The sequence below is a fragment of the Monodelphis domestica genome, chromosome 8 (genome assembly GCF_027887165.1).
Source record: "Monodelphis domestica isolate mMonDom1 chromosome 8, mMonDom1.pri, whole genome shotgun sequence".
NCBI classification, from domain to species: domain Eukaryota; kingdom Metazoa; phylum Chordata; class Mammalia; order Didelphimorphia; family Didelphidae; genus Monodelphis; species Monodelphis domestica.
In genome coordinates, this window is record NC_077234.1 from 67,763,120 (window position 1) to 67,787,802 (window position 24,683).

Here is a 24,683-nt window from a genome sequence, read left to right on the forward strand (position 1 = left end):
TCCCCATTTTCAATTTAGCCTTGATTTCATGATATCTGAAGCAATCTCTAAAACATGGGCTTTTATGCTGCCAAATTAGAATACATCTAGGAAATAAGGCTAAAGTCCAATCTCCTAGAGATACTTGCACTTCTACATTTTATCTACTGTGCATAATGCATGCATCTTACCTTTTTATAACTCCCCCCTCCACCCACCTACTTGCTATAATATTGCCTTAAGCAGAGGTCAGATAGTAGGTTGATTTAAGAAAAGAGCAAACAATTTACTGATCCATGTCCCTGTGACTAAAGGAAACATATGGGTAAAATTGCCTCTCTCAACATTGAAAACTTAGATGAAACAAGCAAAGCTGTCTTATTTTCTGGAATTGTTTTGGGAGATGTCCTGGATGCTGTACCTTCATCTTCAAAAAGCAGTGATGTCATTCAGAAATTGCAGAGTCAGTGTTGTACTTAGGAAATAACTTAGAGTTCAATTTTTATAGGGTGGCAAGATTCCCATCCGGTGGACTGCACCAGAAGCGATTGCTTATCGTAAATTCACATCCGCGAGTGATGTATGGAGCTATGGAATTGTGATGTGGGAAGTGATGTCGTATGGAGAGCGGCCTTACTGGGATATGTCCAACCAGGATGTGAGTTCTCTGTTCTGAAATGAATGGTTTTGGAATGAGATGAAAAGCTCAGTATTATGGGAGGAATGAGGATTTGGGCTGGGGGTAAAATTGTGTTCTGTGCAACAAGAAGTCCTACAAATTTAATGTATCATTGCACTCATCCAATCCAATGAGAGTTATTAAGTCCCTGCTATGTGTAAGATACTAACAATTAAAAAGGGGGAAAAATAAACAAAAATCATTCTCTGCCTTCAAAGGACTTACATTCTTCTAGACTTTAATATTATAGATTTAGGAAACAAAAGTGCTTCACATAACTGTATTAGTAAGCTATTTCACTTGTAAGCTTTCAAAACTAAGATAAAGTTCTGCTTAATTTTTTTAGAGGGGGTTTGAGGGAGAAGAAAATTAAATACACCCAAATGTGAAATGAATATCAATTTCTTCCATTCCTTTCCTGAAAAATTAGGGTTAGTGGGGGAAAAGAGTTAATATTTTAACTCTGGAGAAGTTGTCATTAGAACTTGCACCAGTTTCTCAATAACAGAAGAGCTGCCCCTTGAGGACACTAAAAAACAGCTTCACTAAATGACCCTTTGTAAATTATGCACATCCCCTTAACTATGCCATCTGGACTTTCAGTCCATTTCATAAGGGAGTGTATACACACAGTGCCTGCAATTTCAGGAAAAGCATTCAATAATGACACTAATCAGATTCTGTGGGGAGAGAACTTGGTGGCAAACATCTCTGGTGAAAAAAGGGCAACCCACCCCCCCCCCCCCGCCCCGCCAACACCACCACAAAAAGTCGGTCCCAATTGGTTCCTTGGGATAGTGATTGGAAGATATAAAAAAAATTGAGTCTGGAATTTGAGCTCAGCTGTTTGTAGAAAGGAATTATAACAACAATAACAATAATAACTCACTCATGCAATGCTTTGATGTTGACAGTGCTTTTTCTCACACCACTTCTGTGAAGTAGGTGTATTTATTAGACCATTATGGAAATATGGAAACAAAGTATCTACTACTGACAAGTGGTTCCCAATAAAATGATTATAGGAAGTTGTTGCGTGAATATGGGTGACCTCCTATTGTATAAATGCAGAATATTGGCAAGAAATTACATCTTGCTGACATTCCTTTCTTGTTGTTGTTGTTGTTCTTCTTCTTCTCCTTCTTCTTCTCCTCCTCCTTCTCCTCCTTCTCCTTCTCCTTCTCCTTCTCCTTCTCCTTTTCCTTCTCCTTCTCCTTCTCCTTCTTCTTCTCCTTCTCCTTCTCCTTCTCCTTCTCCCTCTTCTTCTTCTTCTTCTTTTTCTTCTCCTCCTCCTCCTCCTCCTCCTCCTCCTCCTCCTCCTCCTCCTCCTCCTCCTTCTCCTTCTCCTCCTCCTCCTCTTCCTCCTCCTCCTCTTCTTCCTCCTCCTTCTCCTTCTTCTCTTTCTTCTTCTTTTTCTTCTTCTTTTTCTTCTTCTCCTCCTCCTTCTCCTCCTACTTAAAAAAACCCTCCCCTTCTGCCTTAGAATCAATACTGTGTATCAATTCCAAGACAGAAGAGCAGTAAGGGCTAGGCAGTTGGGGTTAAGTGAGTTGCCCAGGGTCACACAGCTAGGAAGTATCTGAGGCCAAATTTATACTCTCTTCTCTAAGTCTGACTTTCTATCCACTGAGCCATCCATCTTTCCCTATCCTTTCTTAAAAAAGGATATTCTGTATCATCAAATATAGTTCATGTACTGGGGTTTTTTGCTTATTTCTTTTTTTATTATAAGGGAGGGTTCAATCTGGAGAAGAGGCAAAAATCTCCTCTACTGCCATGATTGTGATATAAGGACAAAAGACATAAAAATACATTTTCAATTAAAAAATTTTTTAAAAGAATGTCTTATTCAAATTCTTTCTCATATAGAATGTTCCCTAAGATTTCTCCCTTGTCCTCCTGAATCAACTTGGGCTTAACAATTAATCTACAAACTTAGTGTGCTTAAGAAAAAGGATATTTGATTTTTCATCAATGAAAGATTGCTTTGGATCGAGAAAGTAGCTAATATATTTCTTTTTTTTTTTTGTGGGTCAAAAGGATCCCTTAATTGGAGTAACTGGATTAAATGGGGGCAGTTAATGTTGATACAGTATTATCTGTAAATTGCAAAGGAAGAATCACTGCCAATGGGAAGAAAGGCAGTAGCTCACATAACTGATGGATAATTACAGCTTTGAAAAGGCTGTGTAGTGGTGATGGGTAGCATAATATATTGTTTGGTACAATCATTCTATGCAAAGAGCATAAAGTGTCTTCCTGCAGTATTAGGAGTCAGGTTGGAAGTCCTGAGAGAGCCAAAGGTAGAAAGCCAACGAGAGCCAACACAAGGGCAGTGCATGTATTTGTATATTTATTTTGATTTTTTAAGCTTTCTTCAGTTTCTTCTGAGAGTCAGAGTATAGTTCCCACAAGAGCAGAGCCTTTAAAAATATTTCCAGATGTCAGTTGTCCTGCTGTGTATATTTTCAAACCTTTAGCTGACAAAGGCCTTCAGCTATTTAGCTAATTCTTTCCATTTTTAGAGTTTTGGGGAAGGTCTGATTTGTCTCACTTTGGGATTTGCCTATTTTGTTTAATTTTGAATATGGAAGAATTTTTTTCGTTGTTTTAGACCCTTAAATTTGATAAATTACAAACAGGAAATAGCACATTTCCAGTAGATCCAGATTATCATCTTTATATATCAGCTAAACATCTATATGTGTGTGACTTTAGGCGAGATGATGTTTAAAACAAGTGTGAGTTCTTGTAGTTTTGAAGCAGACAGCATGGATGAGGACAAATCTTAACCTTAGGAAATGCAGCTGAAGAATTATTGGCTCTTTGGCACATTGGGGAAAAGAAATTGATGTAAATCTATCTTAACATTACCAAGATTTCTGATTCTTTGCTACATGACACATTCATCAATAAACTGAGGAAATGTGGTTGAGGAGATAGAAGTAGTTTCCCAACTAGCTGCAGGGTTAGTGTCAGTCTGACATAACAGATGGCGGTAGGCAGCCATCGTTCCCAGACCCCAGTATTCTATATTTTTTGTGGGTTGAATGTAGAACATTCTCCTGAAATGTGGAGTTGAGTCATGATCTAAGGAACAGCCAGTAGCTAGAAGGATGTAACTAGAATTCCAAAGAATTTTAAATAGCCCAATCCAATCCCAACAATTATTTATTAAATGTTACTCTGTGATAGGCACTGTGGGTATAGATAAAATGAAACCAATTCCTTCCCTTAGGAAGATTATGTTCTCTATTGCTGTCCTTCTTCATCACTTAGTATGATGGGGTACTGAAGGCTGTACCTACCTCTGACTGTAGCATGTGTCCTCTTCCTCTCCCTTCCCTACCCCCAACTCACCTTGATTCATAGTTGCTCACTTCCCTCCTAATTTTGTCTTCCAATCAAGAGAATCCCTACACCTCACTTCTTACTTCTTTTTCTTTTATGGGAATATAGTTCCTAGACTATCAGGAATAGTAAAAAACAAACTAAATGGGATTCAACAAATACAACAATACAATGAAAAACAGGATCTATGAGAACGAATTAAAATAATTAAGAATATAAACCTGGAAAGGTGAAGGCTGAATTCTGACAAGGGTAGAATAAAAAAGGAACATCTGTATATCCATCAGCAGGTTTATTAAATGGAAAAAGATATTACTCTTTCTTATAGAGTGTGATTTAATGGGGCAGGAATAGGAGTTTTCTACTTTAAAATATTGACTCCTCTACTGGTTATTTATCTTTCCTTCAGTTTTAAAAGTCACAAAATCACTTGTTGAAAGTTAGAGAGTGGGGTAGCTAAGTGGTGCAGTGGATAGAATGCTATGCCTAGAGTCAGGAGGACCTGGTTTCAATGACTTCAGACCTTTCCCAGCTATGTGGTCCTGGGCAAGTCCCATTAATTTCCATTGCCTAGCCCTTACCTTTCCTCTGTCTTGAAACCTATACATAATATTGATTCTGAGAGAGAAGGTAAGGATGATTTTTTAAAGAACTGATAAAAAAAAAAAACAGAAAAGGGGGAGGAGAGGGAGAAAGGGAAGAAGGAAGGAAGGAATCTTAGGAGTCATCTAGTACAGCATTCTCATTTTACAGATAAGAAAACTGATAAGTGGGGAAATGATATTCTTAAGATCAAACAGGAAAAACTGGGATCAACCCTAGACCCTCTATCTCCCAATCCAGCATTTTTTTCCTTTCCTTCTCTTGGCAAGGCCTTTAAGAATCCTTTTTAACAATATAAATACCCCTTTCTGAGATTATCTGTTAATGCCAATGGTGGACAGGCATCTGAGAGGAGAATGAGTCACTGGCCAGGCACCTGAAAGGCTCCAGGGGATGCTGAATGAAAGGGAAGGGGCACAGGAGGAAGGAGGCAGATGCCAAAGACAAACTTCCCCTCCATCACTGTTTTCTTGGCCTGTCTGGTGTTGGTGATCAGCCAGGTCCTTTTTTTTATCTCTATTCTGGCAGAATAAGAGGAAATAGGCTTAAGTTAAAACATAAGAGATTTAGGTTTTAGCGAGGGTTATTAAATATTGGAACTGCTTTCTGAGGGAGGTCCTTAAAAAGAAGTTAGAGCTCATTTCTCCTCTCTGGGATTATTTACGTATGATTATGTCTGATAGCTACAGGGGTAGAAGGATAGTCTAGATAATCTCTCCAGGTCCCATCTGATACCCTGTATTCCTACTTTTCTCTTTAAAAATGCTAAATTTCTATGTGTTTTTGAATCAGGTGTTCAGATAGGAATACTGGCCAATTGGGAACATATCAAGACAATTACCGACCACTATTTCCTTTCCTTTCTTTTCCTTTCCTTTCCTTTCCTTTCCTTTCCCTCTCTTTTCTTTCCTTTTCTTTTGTTTCATTTCCTTTTTTCTCTTCTCTTCTCTTCTCTTCTCTTCTCTTCTCTTCTCTTCTCTTCTCTTCTCTTCTCTTCTCTTCTCTTCTCTTCTCTTCTCTTCTCTTCTCTTCTTTTTCCATCTAAGAATCAATACTGTATATTAGATCAAAGGCAGAAGAGCAGAAAGGGTTAGGAAATGGGAGTTAAGTGGCTTATCTAGGATCACAGAGCTAGGAAGTATCTGAGGTCAAATTTGAACCCAGGACCTTCTGTTTCTAGGCCTGGTTCTCAATTCACTGAGCCACCTAGGTACACCCTCTGCCCCCAGCCTTCCTTTTCTGTTATCATAGTTACTGAGGTCCAAATTTGGCCACTGTGAAGATGAACCTGGGGGCTTCTCCCAAGTTTTACCTTAAGCTTGTTGTTAAGTCAGGCACAATACTATGGGCAGGATCCTTTATATAGCAGCTCTTCTGGCAGTTTATGACTTTCTTTGTATTGCCATGCACAGGTTATAAAAGCCATTGAAGAAGGCTACCGGCTACCTCCACCAATGGACTGCCCCATCGCTCTCCACCAGCTGATGCTAGACTGCTGGCAGAAGGAAAGAAGTGACAGACCTAAATTTGGACAGATTGTCAACATGTTGGACAAACTCATTCGCAACCCCAACAGCTTGAAGAGGACGGGTACTGAGAGCTCCAGGTCAGCAGTGCTTATGTAATGGTGATACATGAGGGAAGTTATGGAAGGTGACAGGCGAGCAGTAACTCACTCTCCCTCAGATTCTGTTCTTGTCTTAGAGGATGCTACATCGCTTTCCCCAGTATGGGCAGCCTTTTTATTCAATAGGGGATCATTTTCTTGCAATGATCCAGCTGAAATTCCTTGTTAATGCTCAAGTGTGTAGCATCTGACAGACTGAAAGGAATAATAATGCTTTAAAAAAAAAAAAGCTCACAAAACCTTGACCTAAATCTAATTAGTCTTAAGGCGACATCACCTGAAGTTTTGCAAGATGTTTCACATCTATTGAAGATGCTAAATTCCTCAAAAAGGACAAGGAAGAAATAACCTGGAGGCAGCTAGCTCAGTGCAGGCGAGATGGAGAACAAATGAATTTGAAAGTAAAACTATATTGCTCTTTACAAAAAAACTGAGGCTGATCTTGGATTTGCAAGCAAAAAATCCAATGTGAGAAACCATTCTCTTGATTCCTGTAACAGTCAGATACTTAAATTTTCGTCTGAAACAAAGGTACTATATATCATAAGACAGGCGAACGATTTGGGTCCCCTAGTAATTATTATCTGGCTTCCAAAATGGATGAACATTGAACTAATATAGTGGGGAAAGCCCATGCTCCGAAGCCTACAGAATCTAGTTAAAAATTAAAATAATTGTACTCTCCATGAAGGTCATTTATGGAGGAAGAAAGTTGAAGATGAGGAGAAGATAAGGAAACTATTATTAGCACAAAGGGGCAAACTGTAAATCCTGAATGCCTCGTAAAGAGCAAACTAACAAAAAAGAGCAATCTGGTTAAAGGTTCTCATAGTGGCACTGCACGTAATTAAAAATAAAATAAAACTGGGAGCTTCCTAAATGTCTAACAACAGGAGAGTGATTAAATAAATTGTGGTCTATTCGTGTTATGGGCTATTATAATGCAATTAAGAATGACAAGTGTGAGGAACACAAAGACATCTGTAAAGACCTTTATGAAATAATGCAAAGGGGGAGGGGGTAAACAGGACCAGGAGAAAAGGGAACACAATTCCTACAACCAAATAAGAGAAAATGAAGAGCAAATAGGCAAGTCTGAATCCTGTGGGGAGGGAGTGATAAGAATTTGTTGTGATAGCTAATGTGTAGAAATTAATTAATTTAAGTGTAAATTGTTCATGGGTAAGTTTAGTTGGTTGAATTAATTTTTTGTATGAAGTTGTTAATAAAACATTATTTTCTGAAGAAAATAAAGAGGAAATATGTGTTTTTTAAAAGGAAAAGCTCTTTCCCCATAAAAATTGTGGTGTACCTTATGAATTTGTATCTGCTACATTTCCCATTTATGGAAAGTGGACAAACATATTTTGCATGGTCTTGTAGTAGCATGTACAAAGATTGGCATTTTCAATCAGGGAATTTCGTGTGTAGTACTTATCAGATCACAAAGATACCAAAAAGAAATGCATATACATTCACACACAACACATCCATAGAAACAACTTCAAATACTCCTACCCATTTGCTTTGTTCCCTCTTCCAATGAAACCCTTCCCGACATATCAAATGCCACACAATATCGTGTAGTGGATAGAAGCTGTCCTGGAAGACTCAGGAAACCTGTATTCAAGTCTTACCTCTGGTGCATATTTACTATATGGCACTGAACAAGTCATTTAATCACTCAATACTCTAGGGAAATGTCAAATTCCAGCAAAAATCCCAAGGGCAGCCTAAACTGGATTAAAATGTAATTAGGAAATATTTGACCAAATAAGTAAAAAATACAAAACAACAGAGATAATGTTTTTTGTGGTTTTCTAAGTCAGTCTGCAACCTGAAGGGATCTCTGAGTTTGAAACCACTACTCTAGAGAATTCTCTAAGACCAAGAGTTACTGAGAAGATCCTGACTTGCATTGATCATAGGAATTTTATCATTTGGCAGTTCCTGACACCAATGAACACCCAAGGCCAGTTCCTATTCTTCCAGAATATACCCAGTACATTGCCCTGCATGTTTTAGATGTAGAATAGCTAGCAGGGAGGGGACCCCTAGCTGGCATTATTCTGGGAATGGGTAGAGAGGACAAGGTGGAGGGAGGAGAAAGAGATCGGTAGTTCCCTTGCTCATCCTTTTCTTATCTCAAAATATGCCTATTGATTTTAAACTTCAGATAGCTGGGTTTTACTAGGGACATAATCGGATAAGTTGTGATGGGGATTTTGGTGTGGCAAGTCTTCTTATTTTCGTATCTCTTGCTCAAGGGACCCTTGTGCCATTGGCTGCCTCACCCTGGGAAATAAAGAATTAAGTAGCAGCCATCCCTGAGCTTGTTTTTGGTCTCTTATCAGCTATCCAGGACAGGAGTGCAGAAAGCACAATGTAGATGGGATACATCGACTGAAGAGTGGCTATATTTTATTCACAGCTATCATGTTTGCACATATGGCAGGTTGCCCAGAATGTGTTTTCTTGAAATGATAAATAACAAACAAGGTGTTGCAGTTCCTAATTCTGTTTCTGAGATTCCTGGATGACATCAGTAGGAACGTGTTTTTCACTTCTAGATAGTTATAACCTCAGATGGGAATTTACCATGTACATTCAGGAAAAGGCAGGCTACTTGACCAAAGTAGATATATTTTCCTTAGTTCCTTCTTATGTCCACAAAGTAGTTACAGACTGACAAGGGAAATGCAACTTTCTTGGTCAAATCATTTCAAAAATAATAATAAGTGACCCCTGCCTCTTTTGCCAGAGGGTTTGTTCATTGTCGTATTTTGGGTTTTTTTTTCTTTGTTGTTCCAAGTACCCTAAATTCTCTGCCCAATCCCCCACCTAGCTTTTTTTTTCTCTCTATTATATTTTTCACATGGTAACTTAATTCATAGCTTCTATGAAGTGTGGGATCCAGGAGGGTATAGACCAAGGGTTCTTAACTTTTTTAATGTGGATCCTTTGGCAATCTGGGGAAGCCTGTGAGCCCCTCCCAGAAATAATATTATCAAATGCATAAAATAAATTAAGTAGGATTGCCAAGGAAATAAAAAAATGCTAAAATATAATTATCAAAAGTAAAAAAAATAGTTTATGGGACCCTAGATTAAGGATCCCTCTAATAGATAGATTTACTTTATCAAGAAAAAAAAAGGAGAATAGAAATGTAGAGTGTGATGTGGAAGGGGCCTCAGAGACCCCTCCATTTTATATACAAGAAGCTTCACCATAGAGGATTTACCTAAAGTCTCAAAAGACAATAAGTGGCAAAACTAGGATTTGAACTCCAGTCTTTAGACTCCAAATCCAGTTCAATTTGCACCCTACTAGAATTTGAAACTAGGGGCATCATTCAAAGCAGATCAATCTTTGTCCATGTCCAGCATTTTAAATCAACCATACTGTGATCATAACATATAGACCATAACTCAAATATGATAAATATGTATATAAATATATATAAATATAAATATATAATAGAACTACTTAATCGTGTTAGTGAAAAAAGTCCATATGATTTTATATCTAATTTTAAATAAAAGCATAGCAGATGACTACTATTTTAGAGCCTGTTATTAAGTAAATGTTTAAGGAAGAATAAGATCATAACCATCCTGACTAATAGTGCCTATTAATATGGCAGGATGTCTTAATACCATAAAGAATGCCAAGAATTCTGTCTGAATCCTTGGTAGCATTTGACAGTGACCTTATGAAAAACACCTGGCATGAAATATACATAAACTAATAAATAAGCTAATAATAAGCGCATTGAATTTGTTGAAATCATTATTTTGCAGCCCCAGCCAGGGAATATGAGAAGCACATTCCACAGCCCAAACAATGATCAAAGTGACCATTATTCCCGCCAGTCTTGGCACACGTGCTGCTCAGGAATGGATTGATTAAAAGAGGGATTAACTCCCTGCTGTCCCAAGTTTGTTTGAATGCACTGAGCTTGCCTACAAAACTGGCTGGAAACATGCTTGACTTGAGCTCTTGCTGTTTTCTATGCTTCTCTGAAGTCTGGCAGGCTTCAGGCTCAGGGTTTCCGCCCTGTGCATCATCCCTTCCTCAACCTCCACTCAGACTTCACTGGGGTTTCTATAGTTGCTGAACTCAAGGCTGGGATATGTGATGCTGTTGAGGGCTAAGATCATTCTGTGTGGGATATGGCCAACGAAGCCTATCCATATTTCGCCCAGCCAAGGTATAAATGCTATGATATTAAATACTGTGAACATGAATGCATTAGAAAATCCATTTATGACCAATCCTGAAAATGAATTAAAAAGAAGACATAAAAGACAAATATGGCAGGTGATATAGGACTGTTTGACTTTGTAAAAGGAAAAAAAAATATTCCTTCCATTAATTACACTTTACAGTGGATAGTAGAGTGACTTGAGAGCCATGTGAATATATTCCTTCAAATCTTGCCTCTTCTGTAAATGCTTATCTGGTGGCAAGAGGCAAGTCACTTAAGTTTTTAGTGCTCTGGGCAACTCTCTAAGGCTGTACGTTACAGACATATTTATTGTATTCCTGTTAAGTGTTTTCTTGCTTGAAATATTCCATGCTATTGAATCTGTGCCTTGTAAGACCGTAAAATGATAGGTTTCTAAGAAGAGATCTCTCCCACATTGAACTCTAGGAGCTTATCTACAGTTCAAGCAAGCCAACAATTTGCCCCTTTCTCAGTCTTTTGCTTCATGAAAAAAATTGAGTTATTCCTCTCATTAAGAGTGATATCTAAAGTTAAAAAAATTAAAAAATAAATAAAAAATTTTAAAAATATAAAAAAAATTAAAAAGAGTGATCTCTATAACAATAAGGGACAGACTAATTTGCTGATCAATTTTGGAAGAGAGTTTCCAGGGCAGAAATTGAAATCATGGGTTCAGATGTTCTTCTTCACCTTAAAAGCAGCAAAAAAGACCACATTATGTAGAGATTTTGTCCTTTTTCCACTCCTCATAATGAGGGAGTTTGAACTTTGTGTCTTGTTATCTGTCGGTTTGGTGCCAATCATCTGTCCACACTCATTCTATTTCCAGGCCCAATACTGCTCTGTTGGATCCTAGCTCTCCCGAGTTCTCTGCTGTGGTATCTGTAGGTGATTGGCTTCAGGCCATTAAAATGGACCGGTATAAGGACAACTTCACAGCTGCCGGTTACACCACCCTCGAGGCTGTGGTGCACATGAACCAGGAGTAAGTACTCAGCGATGTAACAAAAAAGGGTAAATCTAGATTTAATCAGTCTTTATCATTTAATTTAATTTAATTTATTTATTTTGCTTGGAGCCTGTCTACTCATCCTGCTCATTACGACATGGAATGCCTCTCATTTTGATCGAATATAATTTTGCAAAGCACCTACATTGTTGCATTAAATTGCTTAATTAAACATTTCTCTACACCTGCCTTGTTGTGCTATATTAATTGTGCTTGATTCAAATGTGTGTCTGCCTCGGCCTTGGAAACGAGAACCTGAGCCCTCTTTTCTCTCTCTTTTGCCCCCCGATGCAGCGACCTGGCGAGAATCGGTATCACGGCCGTCACGCACCAGAATAAGATCTTGAACAGCGTCCAGGCAATGCGGACCCAAATGCAACAGATGCATGGCAGGATGGTTCCTGTCTGAGCCAGTACTGAATAAACTCAAAACTCTTGCAATTAGTTTACCTCATCCATGCACTTTAATTGAAGACCTGCACTTTTTTTACTTCGTTCTCGCCCTCTGAAATAAAAATCTGCATCATTGCTTGGTGGATGGAATTGCTGAAACTGTGGGGCCTCCACTATAGAAATGACAACACGTCATTGAAACCAGACCTGGAACAAATTGTTTCTCAAAATCTATTGCCGTCGATCCACAGTGTGTAATATACATGTACCTATATAAATATAACATCACCTCCAAGTTTTTGGTGTTGTGTTTGTTGCCAGATGCTGGGCTTCTACCCACAGCCTTTCTCCTCTCCCCTTCGGAATTACATCCATAGTATTTTATTTGTGGGATCAATCACCCTCCTGCATCTTTCACTGGAATGAAGAGTTTGCCCAGGATATCCTCTACAGACTTGATCGTGGCTTACAGGGCATCATAGATACTGAGGGAAAATCTCCGTGAAAAATACCATGTGGCTGCTCAGCGCCTCACCATAGGTGTTTGGCTGGGGCCAGGCTTAAGCTGCCTTGTGGATTACTGGAAAAGAAAGGAGGAAAGAAAGAAAAACAGGGAAAAAAAACATAACACACCTAAACCTCTACAAACGAGGTCTGTTTCTTTTCTGGCTGTTGCTGTGCCATATAATACCTTATCCTATGAACGCTATGAACTTATTGTAACTACCTTACTGACAGCTGGCTGTGACAATCTTGGATTGGCAACTTCCACACTTCCTCGTTTTTAGATGCAACCGTGAAGTGAAAAGGTCAGTGGAAGCCCAAACAGTGCATTTTCCTCCCTCCATATATTCTTGTTAAGTGACTCCTTACTTGAAATATTGCCCGATAAACATGCTATTTAATCTGTGACTTGTAGGAGAATCAAATCATAGTTTTCTAAGAAGAGGTACCCCCTCCCTTCTCAGCTCTGGTCGCTTGCCTCTGACTCAAGCATGCCCCTTGCTTAGTCCCTCACTTCATGCAAAGGATCTAGTATTTATTGAGAGCAGTCTTTGATGGCCCTGATAGAGAACATCTCCCCAAATTTCCCAGCCTTCTATAAGAAGTCAATTCAATTATTTATATTTTCCCCATTTTTTTATTGATTCCATTTATATTTTTTAAAAGTTTTAAAATTTAAAATTAAACTAAATTAAATAATTTAAAATTGCTCCCTTCTATTGGAAATGTCCACATCATTGAACTTCCCACGGTAACAAAAAGTCTGCCCAAGAAAACATCTGTGTGACAGTATAGGAAATAATTCAGAGCCATAGTCCCCCATCTGTCCATTCCTCTGATCTATAGAATTTACTCTATAATTAACTTAATTTGTAATTAAAATGAATTTATCTGCCTTTTAGTGCTTTAATTTGCATTATTGTAGGCATATTTTTATGGTATTGCTTCATTTACTCAGGATCATTTCAGACATAACTTATCATGTCTCTTCGAATGCATGGTATTTATTTTTCTAATGAATGAATTAATGGCTGAAAAAGCATTTATTCGGTTCTTACTATCTCTTAAGGATTGTCTTAAGTGTCAGGGATGCACATTCAAGCAAGCAAGACATACCTTATTTGATGGGCTTACGTTTTAATAAGGGAATGTAGCATAGAGGTAGGAGAGCAGAGGCCAGGGGAGGGCACTTTGGCCATGACAGAGAAGAATGATATGTCCTCTCTAGGAACAATGGCGGAATGGATTTGATCATGGTTTAAGAACTGGAAGTATGAGGCTGGGAAGAGGTATGCAAGTGGCAGCAAGGTGGCTGATGGGTCTTTGAAAAGATGGGTTTTCCTGACTCCAGACCCCAAACTCTCTCCATTACACCACGCCATTGCCTCCTGGGAAGAGTTTTCTGTGCCAATCACCCTAAGGAAGAGAAGCTATTGACAATGAAGTTAAATAAATGCATGGGGTTCTAGTCAGTCATGGAGACCTTATATAAGAAAGTTATGAATAAGGTTTTATAAAGATGAGCTTCTTAGACTCATGGAGGAGTTGAGTGAGATCCTTCCTTTGGAATCAGTCCTACAGCTTTGTAGTACTCTCACTGCTTACATTCCTTTTTTAGTCTCTATTGAAATGACCCAACATACAATGATTTTCATCCAGGAAAGACTACCAGATTTAGGTAAATGTATACTTCATGTTAATAAGGTAGAGCTCTGATTAAGGGTTTAAAGAGCCTCATTTCTGTTGTTTGCCCTTCATTTTTGAAGACGACGTCTTGCTCTTGGGACATCTTGGGGTGATAGCTGGGGGCCATGAGAGTCAGTCAGTCTATGAGAGTAGGGCATTGAGAAGAAAAATGGAGAGGAAAAACCCATATTTCTGATCCTACAAAACGTACCATGATAAGTAGAGGAGGAACAAAGCCCTGGAGCAGTTCACCACTCTCTCTCCTGGCACAAGCCCATGTCTGATGGAGTGATGTTCCAGGAACCTCCCCTTTCCCTCGATCTTCCTTGGAGGTTTTGGAAAGATATCCCCTCTAGACTATGAGCTCCTTAAGAGCAGGAACTGTGATTATCTTCTGTCTTTCTTTGTATTCCTAATATCTAACACAGTGGCCAGCACATAGTAGGGGCTTAATAAATATTTTTTTGACTGGCGCATTAATAAGCACTTAATATATGTTTATTGACTGACTAAAAGAGAAATACTTTGTGTATTGAATACTTCAAAGTATTCAATATCCTAGTATTCAAATATTTCAAGAAACACTTGAAAATCTCTTTTTTGTTTAATATTCCTTTCCTGTCACATTTAACTAAAACAAAGAGCAGTAAACAGAATCGGAAAGGGAAAAATTCTGAGGGCTCCCAACTAAGGAATTTGGGAACCCTTGTCTTGACTTGTTCCATTATGGAGATTAAACTGACATAGTCCCCCCCCCCCCTCCCTTTTCATCTCTGAAGCCTTCTGTTGAAGGGTTCCATTCCACACACCTCTGCTAGAGTTTAGAAAATTTTTCTTCAAGCCATTGGCTTAAATAAATGTCTTCATTCATTCCCCAAAGCAAAACCCTGGAACTTTTTTTTCCTTTTTCTTTCCTTTTTTTTTGACTAGGAAAATCTAACTTCTTTAACTATGCCATTTCTATCACCTCTAAACAATGGCAGGTTGATTTTAACAACATTTCCCCCTAGGCTTTCTCGTGAAAGATACTTCTTCAGTGCATGTGATGCTAAATTTGATGCTGTCAAATGATGGCAGTTGGGGGCAAGCCTCATTTGCAATACTGGTAATAAAATCCTTTCTGTTCAGAAGGAATTTGAGATTTATTTTTTTATAAAAAGCTATTCCAATGATTCGTGTTTTAGTGCTGCTTCAGCTGAAGGCTCAGAAACCTCGATATTCATGGGGAAGATATGACAAATGTAGATTGGTTTTTTACTTGTTTAGAGTAACCTGACCTCCCACTCCCTTCAGTAAACCTCTAGAGAATTTTATTTTCTCCTTCTTTGAACGAGTTCCAAATACACGATCTTATCTTTTAAAGGAGGAGGAAAAAAAAAGCAACAGCACCAGGATTTATCTAGGAAGTTTCTGGAGAACTAAAGAATTGTTTTGACTTAAGCTTATAGTTGACATTTATATCATATACTATTTCAGCTGAAACTCACAAGGACCTGTGAAGTGGGTTTTAACTTGATTTTATAGATGGGGCATAGAGAGATTAAGAGATTAAGTGGTTTACCCAAGATCCTACAGCTAGTTGGTGATATTTGAATCTAGGTCTGGTGCTTTTTTCAACAATGATAATAATAATAAAAACTTCTAAAACAATAATGGCATTTATATAACATTTAAGGGGTGCAGATTGCTTTACTATTACCTCATCTGATTTTCCTAACAATCCTGGAAGGAAGTTATGATTATTATCTCCATTTTACAGATGAGGAAACTGAGACACAAGTTAAGTGACTTGCCCAGGGTCACACAGGTAGTAAATATCTGAAGCCAGATTTGAATTCATTCTTTATGACTCCAGATCTATCCATTATGTTACATTATCTCTAAGTTAAGTAAATGAGCAATTGCTTACTTTGTGCCAAGTACTGTGCTAAGACCTGAGGATACAAAGAAACTTCTTATCATTTTAAAATAGTCTTCAAAATGTTCCTAGTTGTCAACACGGCCATTAGTTAACTTTCTTATGCTCAGTAAGGACTTCTATAAAGCAGGGACTTGTAGGTGATTAAAATGAAGGTCAAGGCTGAAGTCATTTTTGTAGTGAATTTGTTTCAATGGCTGCCTTCTCAGTGTTAACAACGTTAACATGAGAAATAACATAAAAGGACTTTGCAAATCATCTGATGTACTACTGGCTAAGGACATTGACAGGTATCCTGGCCTCCCTTTCCCACTGACATGCTATAAACATCTCAGCAAATACACAGAGAAAATAGAAATGTTGACAATGGGAGGGAGGGGGCAAAAGAAAGCCTAAGCCTGAGAATCAGACAAAGGTCCATTTTTGAATCAGGTCTGTGTAGAAGCTGAGTATGACCCTGGGAAAGTCACTTAGCCTTTTTGTAGTTCTGCCTCTCCACCTGAAAATTAAGGATAATGATACCCTAGTAATGATACCTTAGCTCACTCACAGGGATGTTGTAAAGATATATGAAATACTCTTATGTGAAACGCCCTGAGCCCCTGAGAAGAAAGGTGCTATATAAATCCAAGCCAGTTGTACTATCATTCATCTATCTTTCACTGGTGATTCAGAGTGTTTTATTGAGACATGCCAGACAGGGGTGAAATTAAGTTCATTAACGTAGTGAAGTGCAGAAAGGAACTCATGCTTTTTGTGCAAGCAAGCATATTTTTAAACTTAATTGAACATATTATCTTTCCCCCCCAAACCATTTGATCATCATCCACCATGACTTGCAACCCAGGTAACATCCTTGACTTCTCTCTCTCTCTCTGTCTCTGTCTCTCTGTCTCTGTCTCTGTCTCTGTCTCTCTGTCTCTCTGTCTCTCTCTCTCCTCTTCTGTTTCTTCTCTTCTCTTCTCTTCTCTTCTCTTCTCTTCTCTTCTCTTCTCTTCTCTTCTCTTCTCTTCTCTTCTCTTCTCTTCTCTTCTCTTCTCTTCTCTTCTCTTCTCTTCTCTTCTCTTCTCTTCTCTTCTCTTCTCTTCTCTTCTCTTCTCTTCTCTCTCCTCTTCTCTCTCTCCTCTCTCATCTCTTTTCTCTCCCATCTTCTTTCTCTGTGTCTCTCTAATTTTCTTTGTCTCTGTCTGTCTCTCTGTCTGTCTCTCTCTCCCCTTCCTTCCCTCTCCCTGCATACCTTGCTAAGTTCTCAAGTCCTATCATTGTCTCTTCATAAAACCTCTTACACTATCTTTTTTTCTCCTCTGACATTACCAGCACCATAAAAGAAATTTGGAGTAAGAGGACCTGAGTTCAAATCCTTTCTTGGTCACTTCCTATATGACCTTGAGCAACTTGAATAACCTGTCTATTATTTAACTTTCCTTAATCCTTAAAATGAGAGCTCTGAACTAGGTAACTTCTAAGGTTCTTTTCACATCCTTGTCTAAGTGGAATTTCTAATAAGCTTACTAAGATAGGTTCATGAAGACCCTTTCAAGTACTGGGTGGAAAGCTCTGTACTAGGTCCTGGTTATTCAAAAGCCAGAACAAAGCAGTTTCTGCTTTCAAGGAGCTTGCTTACATTTGACTGGAGTGATATGCCTAGCACACTGATAGGTAAACACAAAACTTTTAAAGAGGAAAATGAGCTAATTTCAAGAGGGAGGGGACTAACAAGAGTCAGAGGAGGGAATCAGGAAATGTGGGAAGCAACACCTCAGCAATGCTTTGAAGGTAGAGATTTTACAAGGCAAAGGGGAGAAGAAAATACGTTCTAGGTATGGGGTTGTGGTCATATGCACTGATGAGCTGGTAGGTCATTTTGACTAAGGAGTTCATTCAGGAAGGACAGTAATATTTAAAAAACAGGTTGGAAAGGCCAGCAGGCACTAGAATGCAGAGGCTCTTGAGTGCTGAGCTGGGGATTCTCTATTTTATCCCAGAGACCATGGAGAGTCAGTGATAATCTTTGAGTAGGGCAAATGGATGACCAGGTGTGTGTTTTAAGAATAGCTACTTGGTGCTTATGTGGTAGATTGGAGGAGACAGAGAGAGAGTAGATGCAAAGAGAACATAAAGAGGCAAGGTAAAACGAAGGGAGGGGAATGAGAATGGAGGCTGCATGAGTGGAAATTAAGGACAGGATTATTGTGGAAGTAAAATTAACCCAAACTGGTAGCTATTTGGATAGAGAGGCAGGTAGTGGGAGAGAAGGCAAAGTCAAGACTAATTCCAAAGTTTTACAGAGGGGAGATTGGAAGGGTGATGGAGCCTTCAACAAGAAGAGAGAAATGTGAAGGAAGCATAGGTTTGGGAGGAAATATAATGAGTTAGGTTTGGGAGTGGTCAAATTCAAGATGGCTAGAGGACATCTAGATGGAGAAGTCCTGCAGGCAATTGATAATATGCGCTTTGTGTTCATGAGAGAGATTAGGGCTAGATAGAAAGATAGGGGAATTGTATATAAAGAGATCATAATTGAGGATTTAGTATATCACAGGTGATGAGATCACCAATGAAGAGAATACTGTGAGGGAAAAAAGCAGAGCATCAATTTTTTTTTTAAATCCTTACCTTCTGTTTTAGAATCAATACTCAGGATTGGTTCTAAGACACACAATGGGGGTTAAATGATTTACTCAGGGACCCACAGCTAGGAAATGTCTGAGGCAAAGTTTGAACCCAGAACCTCCTATCGGGCTCTCAATCTATTGAGCCCCCTGCTCCCCAGAGGATCAATGATTAATAGAGTTTTGGATACTCCATAAGACTCATATTGGGATGATTCAGAAAAATCATGAGCTGTTTATCCCAAACCCTATTATTACTACAAATGCCATTTTAATGAATAGCATTAGAGAACTTAAGTATTTCCCCATTTTGGAAAGTAAACTATACTAAATGCCTTGTTACTATGTAGTGCCTACCTCACATAATCCCACACAAATATTTTTGTCATAAAAGCGTTGCCTGGAAAGAGCTGAGCTTTCTTCATCTTTTCATTCAGAGGGCAAATAGCCAAAGTTTAGTGTCTTTTTGCAAAATATCCATTAAAATAAAATGAACCCCCCAATCATATAGATCATTAGTTGGGGGGAAATGAGGGAGACAGGGATGAGGGAAGGTGGGTTATTGCAACCTCCCTCAGCTTCCTTTGAAGAAAATGTAATGTCTTTACCATTATCATCCTTAGAACAAAAATCAGGAACCCCAAATTGTGGATGTGTCCAAGGAGTTTGCTAGAGTGAAAATTAACGTATAAAGGGAAGAAAAACATGATTTACACTATTATCTCCTCTTTTCCTTCCCATGAATATTATATAGAAATACTCACAATCATATCCCTGTACCCCACAATTTCAGAGATTTTATTGGTTAGCCTTCCTTTATTCTATAGTGATAACAATTTGAAATTCAATCTATTTCTTTTTCTTTTATTATGTCTTATTAGTTACAGTAAATGGCCTAGATAGATAACTACAGATAACTACTTAAAGACATTAGTTATTGCACCCCTCACTAACTTTGTAATTTAAAATTACTGAGGGAAGAATTTATAGGTGAACTCAATCTTAAGGAAAACTTTATTTTCTATCTTCTAAAAGTCTAATACAGTATATTCTTCAAAAAATTCTCAGTTAAGAATAGCCCCTAAGAGTTGATTTTAACTATTTATTTCACTTCCTTTCCTTCACATCAAAAGAAAAAAAATAGTATTCCAAGTATAAAACTTTACCCTATTATGATTTTTTCATAGGGGATTATAAGCTATTATACATTTCTCACTACAGTTAGAAACATAATAATATCAATATTCTTAATGACTCGCTATGAAAATGAATCAGGTTAAATATGATTCTTTCATTTAGAGGAGATTTGGGGGATAAAACAGGAACAGCCTAAATGGTTTCATTGTCTTAACGCCAACCACTCTTGATGCCAAAGTGATACATAAACTGTGATGGACTAGTCCTCAGTGTCCCCAGGATATTCACAGCTTTTAGTGACTTTGATCAGCATTTTAGGCATCCAATTTAGTTTCTTATCCAATAATCATAGTTCCAGGGTTCCTTTCATCCTTTAGATTAGACCATATTCTTGTCATTATTGGTTGATTATTGAATTACATATCTATCAGTCAGTCAGTCAATAAATATTAGTTTTGTACTAGTATGTGCCTCACAATTAATTTGAAAATGCCATTTTTATTATTTCTTTCTTTCTTACCAATCAACCAACAAACATTTTTTTAGGAACTAGAACATTCTAGGTATGGATTCTAGAGACAGGGGATCCAAAGTAGAAACTTAGTCATTTTCCTTAAGGAATTTTCAATCTATTGGAGAATCAATATGTACAAAACAAATTCTTCTCACTCAAGATGGGTTGTGTCAACTAGATGTAACACTTTGGAATTTATGCTATATTAGAAAGCATTGGTTTATTCATTGGTGTAATAAAATTTTACTGAGCGCCTACCATTCATAAACACTTGCTGTGTATGTAATAGGATAAAGTTTAGAGAAGATACAGTCCCTGACATCATGAAGTTTACAATGGGAAAATCGAATACAAATTTTTGAATGTTTTGCTATTAGGTGTTTAACTCTTCTACATGAAGAATTATGGAATATAGGATCTTAAAATTGCAAAAGACCCTAGAAATAATTTAGTTGGATTCTGGGATTAGTTAAGTATTTTTATTCCTATTTTTAAAAAGGGAAAGTCAAGGAGAAAGGTTCAGCAAAAGTACATTATTGAGCTAAGATTAGAACTTGAAGACATCTTCCTGTCTCATTTAGAAGTTTCTGTCTAACTCACTGAGTCATCATTTCTACCCAGATTTTTTTTGCAGAGGGGACTTGAAGTTAATTATGTGTCTGCCTCTAACCTTTCTCTAAAAAAAAAAAAATCTAATATATTCCTATGTTCTTCTGTTTGTAGGGAAAGTGGATTCTTCTTTTTTTTTTTCTTTTGGCCTCACAGCCCTTCCCGTTGATCATATTGACCATGGGGAAAAGAAATTCAAGAAGCCAAACATGAACTTGAATCCTTCCAAATTCCACGGGCCTCCTGCTTCCACCACACCAGTCTGGAATGGGGCAGAGACACTGGACAAAAAGAGCATTGGTCCCTAAAAGCAAACGCATGTGACTTTCCGATTTCCTTTTTCCACTGGAAGAAGACGCCATCACCACTACCAACACCAACACCAAACCTCCTAGGCTCAGCATCTATTCTCTCCAGTTGTCACTTTGAGGAATGTACTGTATCGAAGCGCTAGCCCTGCAGAGTCCCTGTTTTTCTCCTTGTTATGATTTTATTTATACATATTTCCATAGCTCTCTCCTGTATGTCACTGCTGCATCTGGATGATGGCAAGTGACCCAACGCTACAGGTCTTTACATGGACGCCAAGTCAGGTGCCACCACGCCGAACAAAGCCAGTTCGTGGGAGCTGCCTAGTATATGCATTGCTGAAGTTACATTTTACACGAGATGTGCCATTGCAGTGATATAAATATATTTTTTTTCTAGACTAAATAATGAGCTGACTATCTCTTTTGATGTGTGTACATAGGGGTGAGTGTACGTGTGCATGTGTGAGTGCGTGTGAGTGCAGGCATGTATGTCTATGTATTATCTCATGCTTAGAACTGCCCATGGATATTTTGGAAAGCTCTTCCTAGGGTTCTGGCTTTCCACCATGTCCAAGCTGACAAGCTACATGAGATAGTGGGTCTGTAGACTATGTCTTTCCTACTAGCAAGAAAACACAGAAGTGTTAAGTTTCCTGTATCTCTAAGTGTATTTTGTAGCTGCCACGCTAACCTTAATCAATAATCCTGCAGCCTAGGATGGAGGCACTTTCACCTTAGTTACGGGAACAATTGATAAAAATAAAAAATAAAAAAATCCGTTCAGGTGATGGAGCAACCATCAACGTTGCTAATTCTGATTCGTCATTTTCAGAATCACATTTATTGAAAGAGGGAAGGGGATGAAATCTGTACCTGGTAACCTGAAAAGAAAAAAAAAACAAGGCTTGTTTTCCTGCGTAAATGAACTTGTTAAATGTGAACAAATATATGCAATTCTTCTATATGGTCAGAGCTGCACTCTGACGTTATCGTCAAGTGCAAGAAGGTTGTGTCCTGTAATGAAAAGCTTGTCTCCCAACATCACAGAAAACCACATGCCAGTGGTGCTTGAGGGTGCCCTCTTGGGTCCATGCCAAGTAGCTTTGAGCACTTCCAAGATCCAAATTTTCATGGAAAGTTCCTTTTGTAAAGGGAAATAATCTACCCTAAACTCCTATCTATGGCCCTCACGATGGCACCAGCATCTAGAATCCAAGGTCTAGAATGTGAAGATTGAGTGTTGACAAATGCTACTCGTTCTTGGACGGGAAATGTGTACCAAACTCCAGCCATTGTACTGCCATTCTGCGGGTTCAGTGAAGCAACTGCCATGCCTGATGGTTGCAAAAATTATGGCCAGCGCATAAACTATAGCATCATGTATCAGAAAAGACCAAAACAAATGAAAATAAGAAACCACCCCTAAAAGAGGTAAACTGCTGAACCTATGCCCACCATCAACCAATCTTGATTGTATTCAGACAGGGTGTGGGGCACTATACTCTAGACACTTTACTAGAGTCAAAATTAATTTTCCTGTATGTGCCCCTCCTTTGGCCCTTAATTTTTTTTAAAGGGAAGTGCCTATAAATAGATACTTGGAGAATAATAATATAAACCATAGGATGCTCTGAGCAGACCCTCTCTCACATCTAGGTTTATTTTCTGATCTCTAAAATGAGAGGGGTTAGATAATTGGCCAAAGAGGTCTACTGTGCTAGAAGCAGAGAACGGGATAAGTGACCCTGTTTTTGCTTCCCTTTTTATCTTCCCTAGAACCTAGTACAGTGCTTTGCACATAGTAGGCACTTAATAAATGTCTTCTTTTTAATCGAGTTGAATCAATTGTGATCTGAGTGCTGTCACACAAATACGGCATGCTCAGATAGCAAATTACCATCAAATCTTGAACAAGGCAGCTTTAATTAATCTCTCTCCTCACCCCAGACCAAATTAAAGGATGCCAGTGTTTGTCTGCCAACCCCTTGTTACTGAAGGAAGTTATCGACAGGACACATTAATTAAGCAAACTCCAGTATGTTGGGAGTCGAGGGAGGGAGGGAGGATAGGGGAAGGTTACACTCACGACACTGCTGGTAAATATACTTGGAGATCTCTTGCTGTATTCAATTTATGATGGAACTGTGTATTAATGCATACACACTTATATCCATGTATATGTTTGAAGACAAAAAAAAAATTCTCACCAGGAAATGAGACTTTTAAAAGCAATATTTTCATTTAACATTCTCCTACCAAGAACGAGCATTGACAAACTAAAGAGTGCATTTATTTTTTTGTATCACTGCAAGTATATTGGAATATGCAAGGACTGTGGTTAAAATTAGAATGTATAAGGCATATTATAATTTAGTTCATGCTAAAAAAAATTTTAACAGACCATTGCTTGGTTCATAAATGTCCATAAGTTTGAATGATCTCTGAGTTAGACATAGATTTTCTATTTTGTTTTAATTTGTCAATTTTTTTTCCTATTTGGACTTTAGGTACACATAACTTATGTCATTTATTTATGGTCTTTTATACCTAGTTTGTAAAATTGTAAAATAGCAAACTCAATGCAAAAGTTTGCATTTGAAAATAATAAAGTAGTTGCTGTACCAACCAGGAATAGAGTTGCCTCTTTTCGGTGTCTTTGTCCTAAGCAAGATATTTCTGTGAATTTTTTTTTCCTTGAATCCATTGTGCTCCATTTGTAGTTGGTTCATGACTCAGACACAAAAGTTTGAAGTGGCCCCAACTTAATACAGCACAAGTATGCACATCCACCTCAGCTCCACCCTTGGGAACAAGGAAATGGCATCTGGATGGGAGATTTTACTAGATTGCTTAACCCCAGCATCCTTGCCACCTGATAGGCTCCACCACACCATCCCTTTGCATGAGGGCTGCCCTCTGGTGAAGACAACTTCTGTCCCACAAAGAACAGCCAGGCATCCCCAAATGGGTCCAAAGTTTTAAGGAACAATGACTTCTTTTCAGTCACAATTCCATGTCACTTACCATTTATTGGAAGACCTCAGCATGAAGCAAAGTGATTCGTATCAGAGGTAGAATGTCAGGAGGCACACAGAAGCATTGAATCTTAACCAGAAAAAGATTAAGGATGGGAATCTTAAGACAAATCTCATTCCTGTTGGAGATGACTTCTCCAATTATTTCATCCAAGGTCAGTCCTACCAGTGGGTGGAATTAACTAGCACTTCAATGTGGACATGGAGTCAAAAGACCTAAGTTCTAGTCCAACCTGCCACTTACTTGACCTTGGACAAGTGCCTTTTCCTCTCTTGACCTCAGATTCCTTATCTGTAAAGTGAAGTGATTCCTCTAGATGGGTTTAGATTCCTTTTAGCACTGGCATTTTTTATGGTGAGTAGTAGAGATCTTAATTTGAGTAGGCAAAGTGGATGACCCTTTCCCAGAATATTTCTTCTATTGCATTTCTGAAATGCCCCCAAAAGATCACTTTCTCTGCCCTAAAAGGAATTTACATTTTATTGGC

General features: G+C 38.3%; 1 protein-coding gene across 2 annotated transcripts in view; it reads left to right on the plus strand.

The window, feature by feature from the left end:
- Window positions 1–23,792, plus strand: part of EPHA4 (EPH receptor A4) — a 169,098-nt gene extending 145,306 nt beyond the window's left edge. For both annotated transcript variants that reach the window (XM_001365826.4, XM_007502207.3), the window contains exons 14-18: window positions 488–637; window positions 6,025–6,218; window positions 11,297–11,452; window positions 11,771–12,678; window positions 20,964–23,792. In XM_001365826.4, the coding sequence (XP_001365863.1) occupies window positions 488–637; window positions 6,025–6,218; window positions 11,297–11,452; window positions 11,771–11,885 (615 nt within the window). In that variant the 3' untranslated portion in view covers window positions 11,886–12,678; window positions 20,964–23,792. The remainder of the gene's footprint in view (window positions 1–487; window positions 638–6,024; window positions 6,219–11,296; window positions 11,453–11,770; window positions 12,679–20,963) is intronic.
- The last annotated feature ends 891 nt before the right edge of the window (window positions 23,793–24,683 follow it).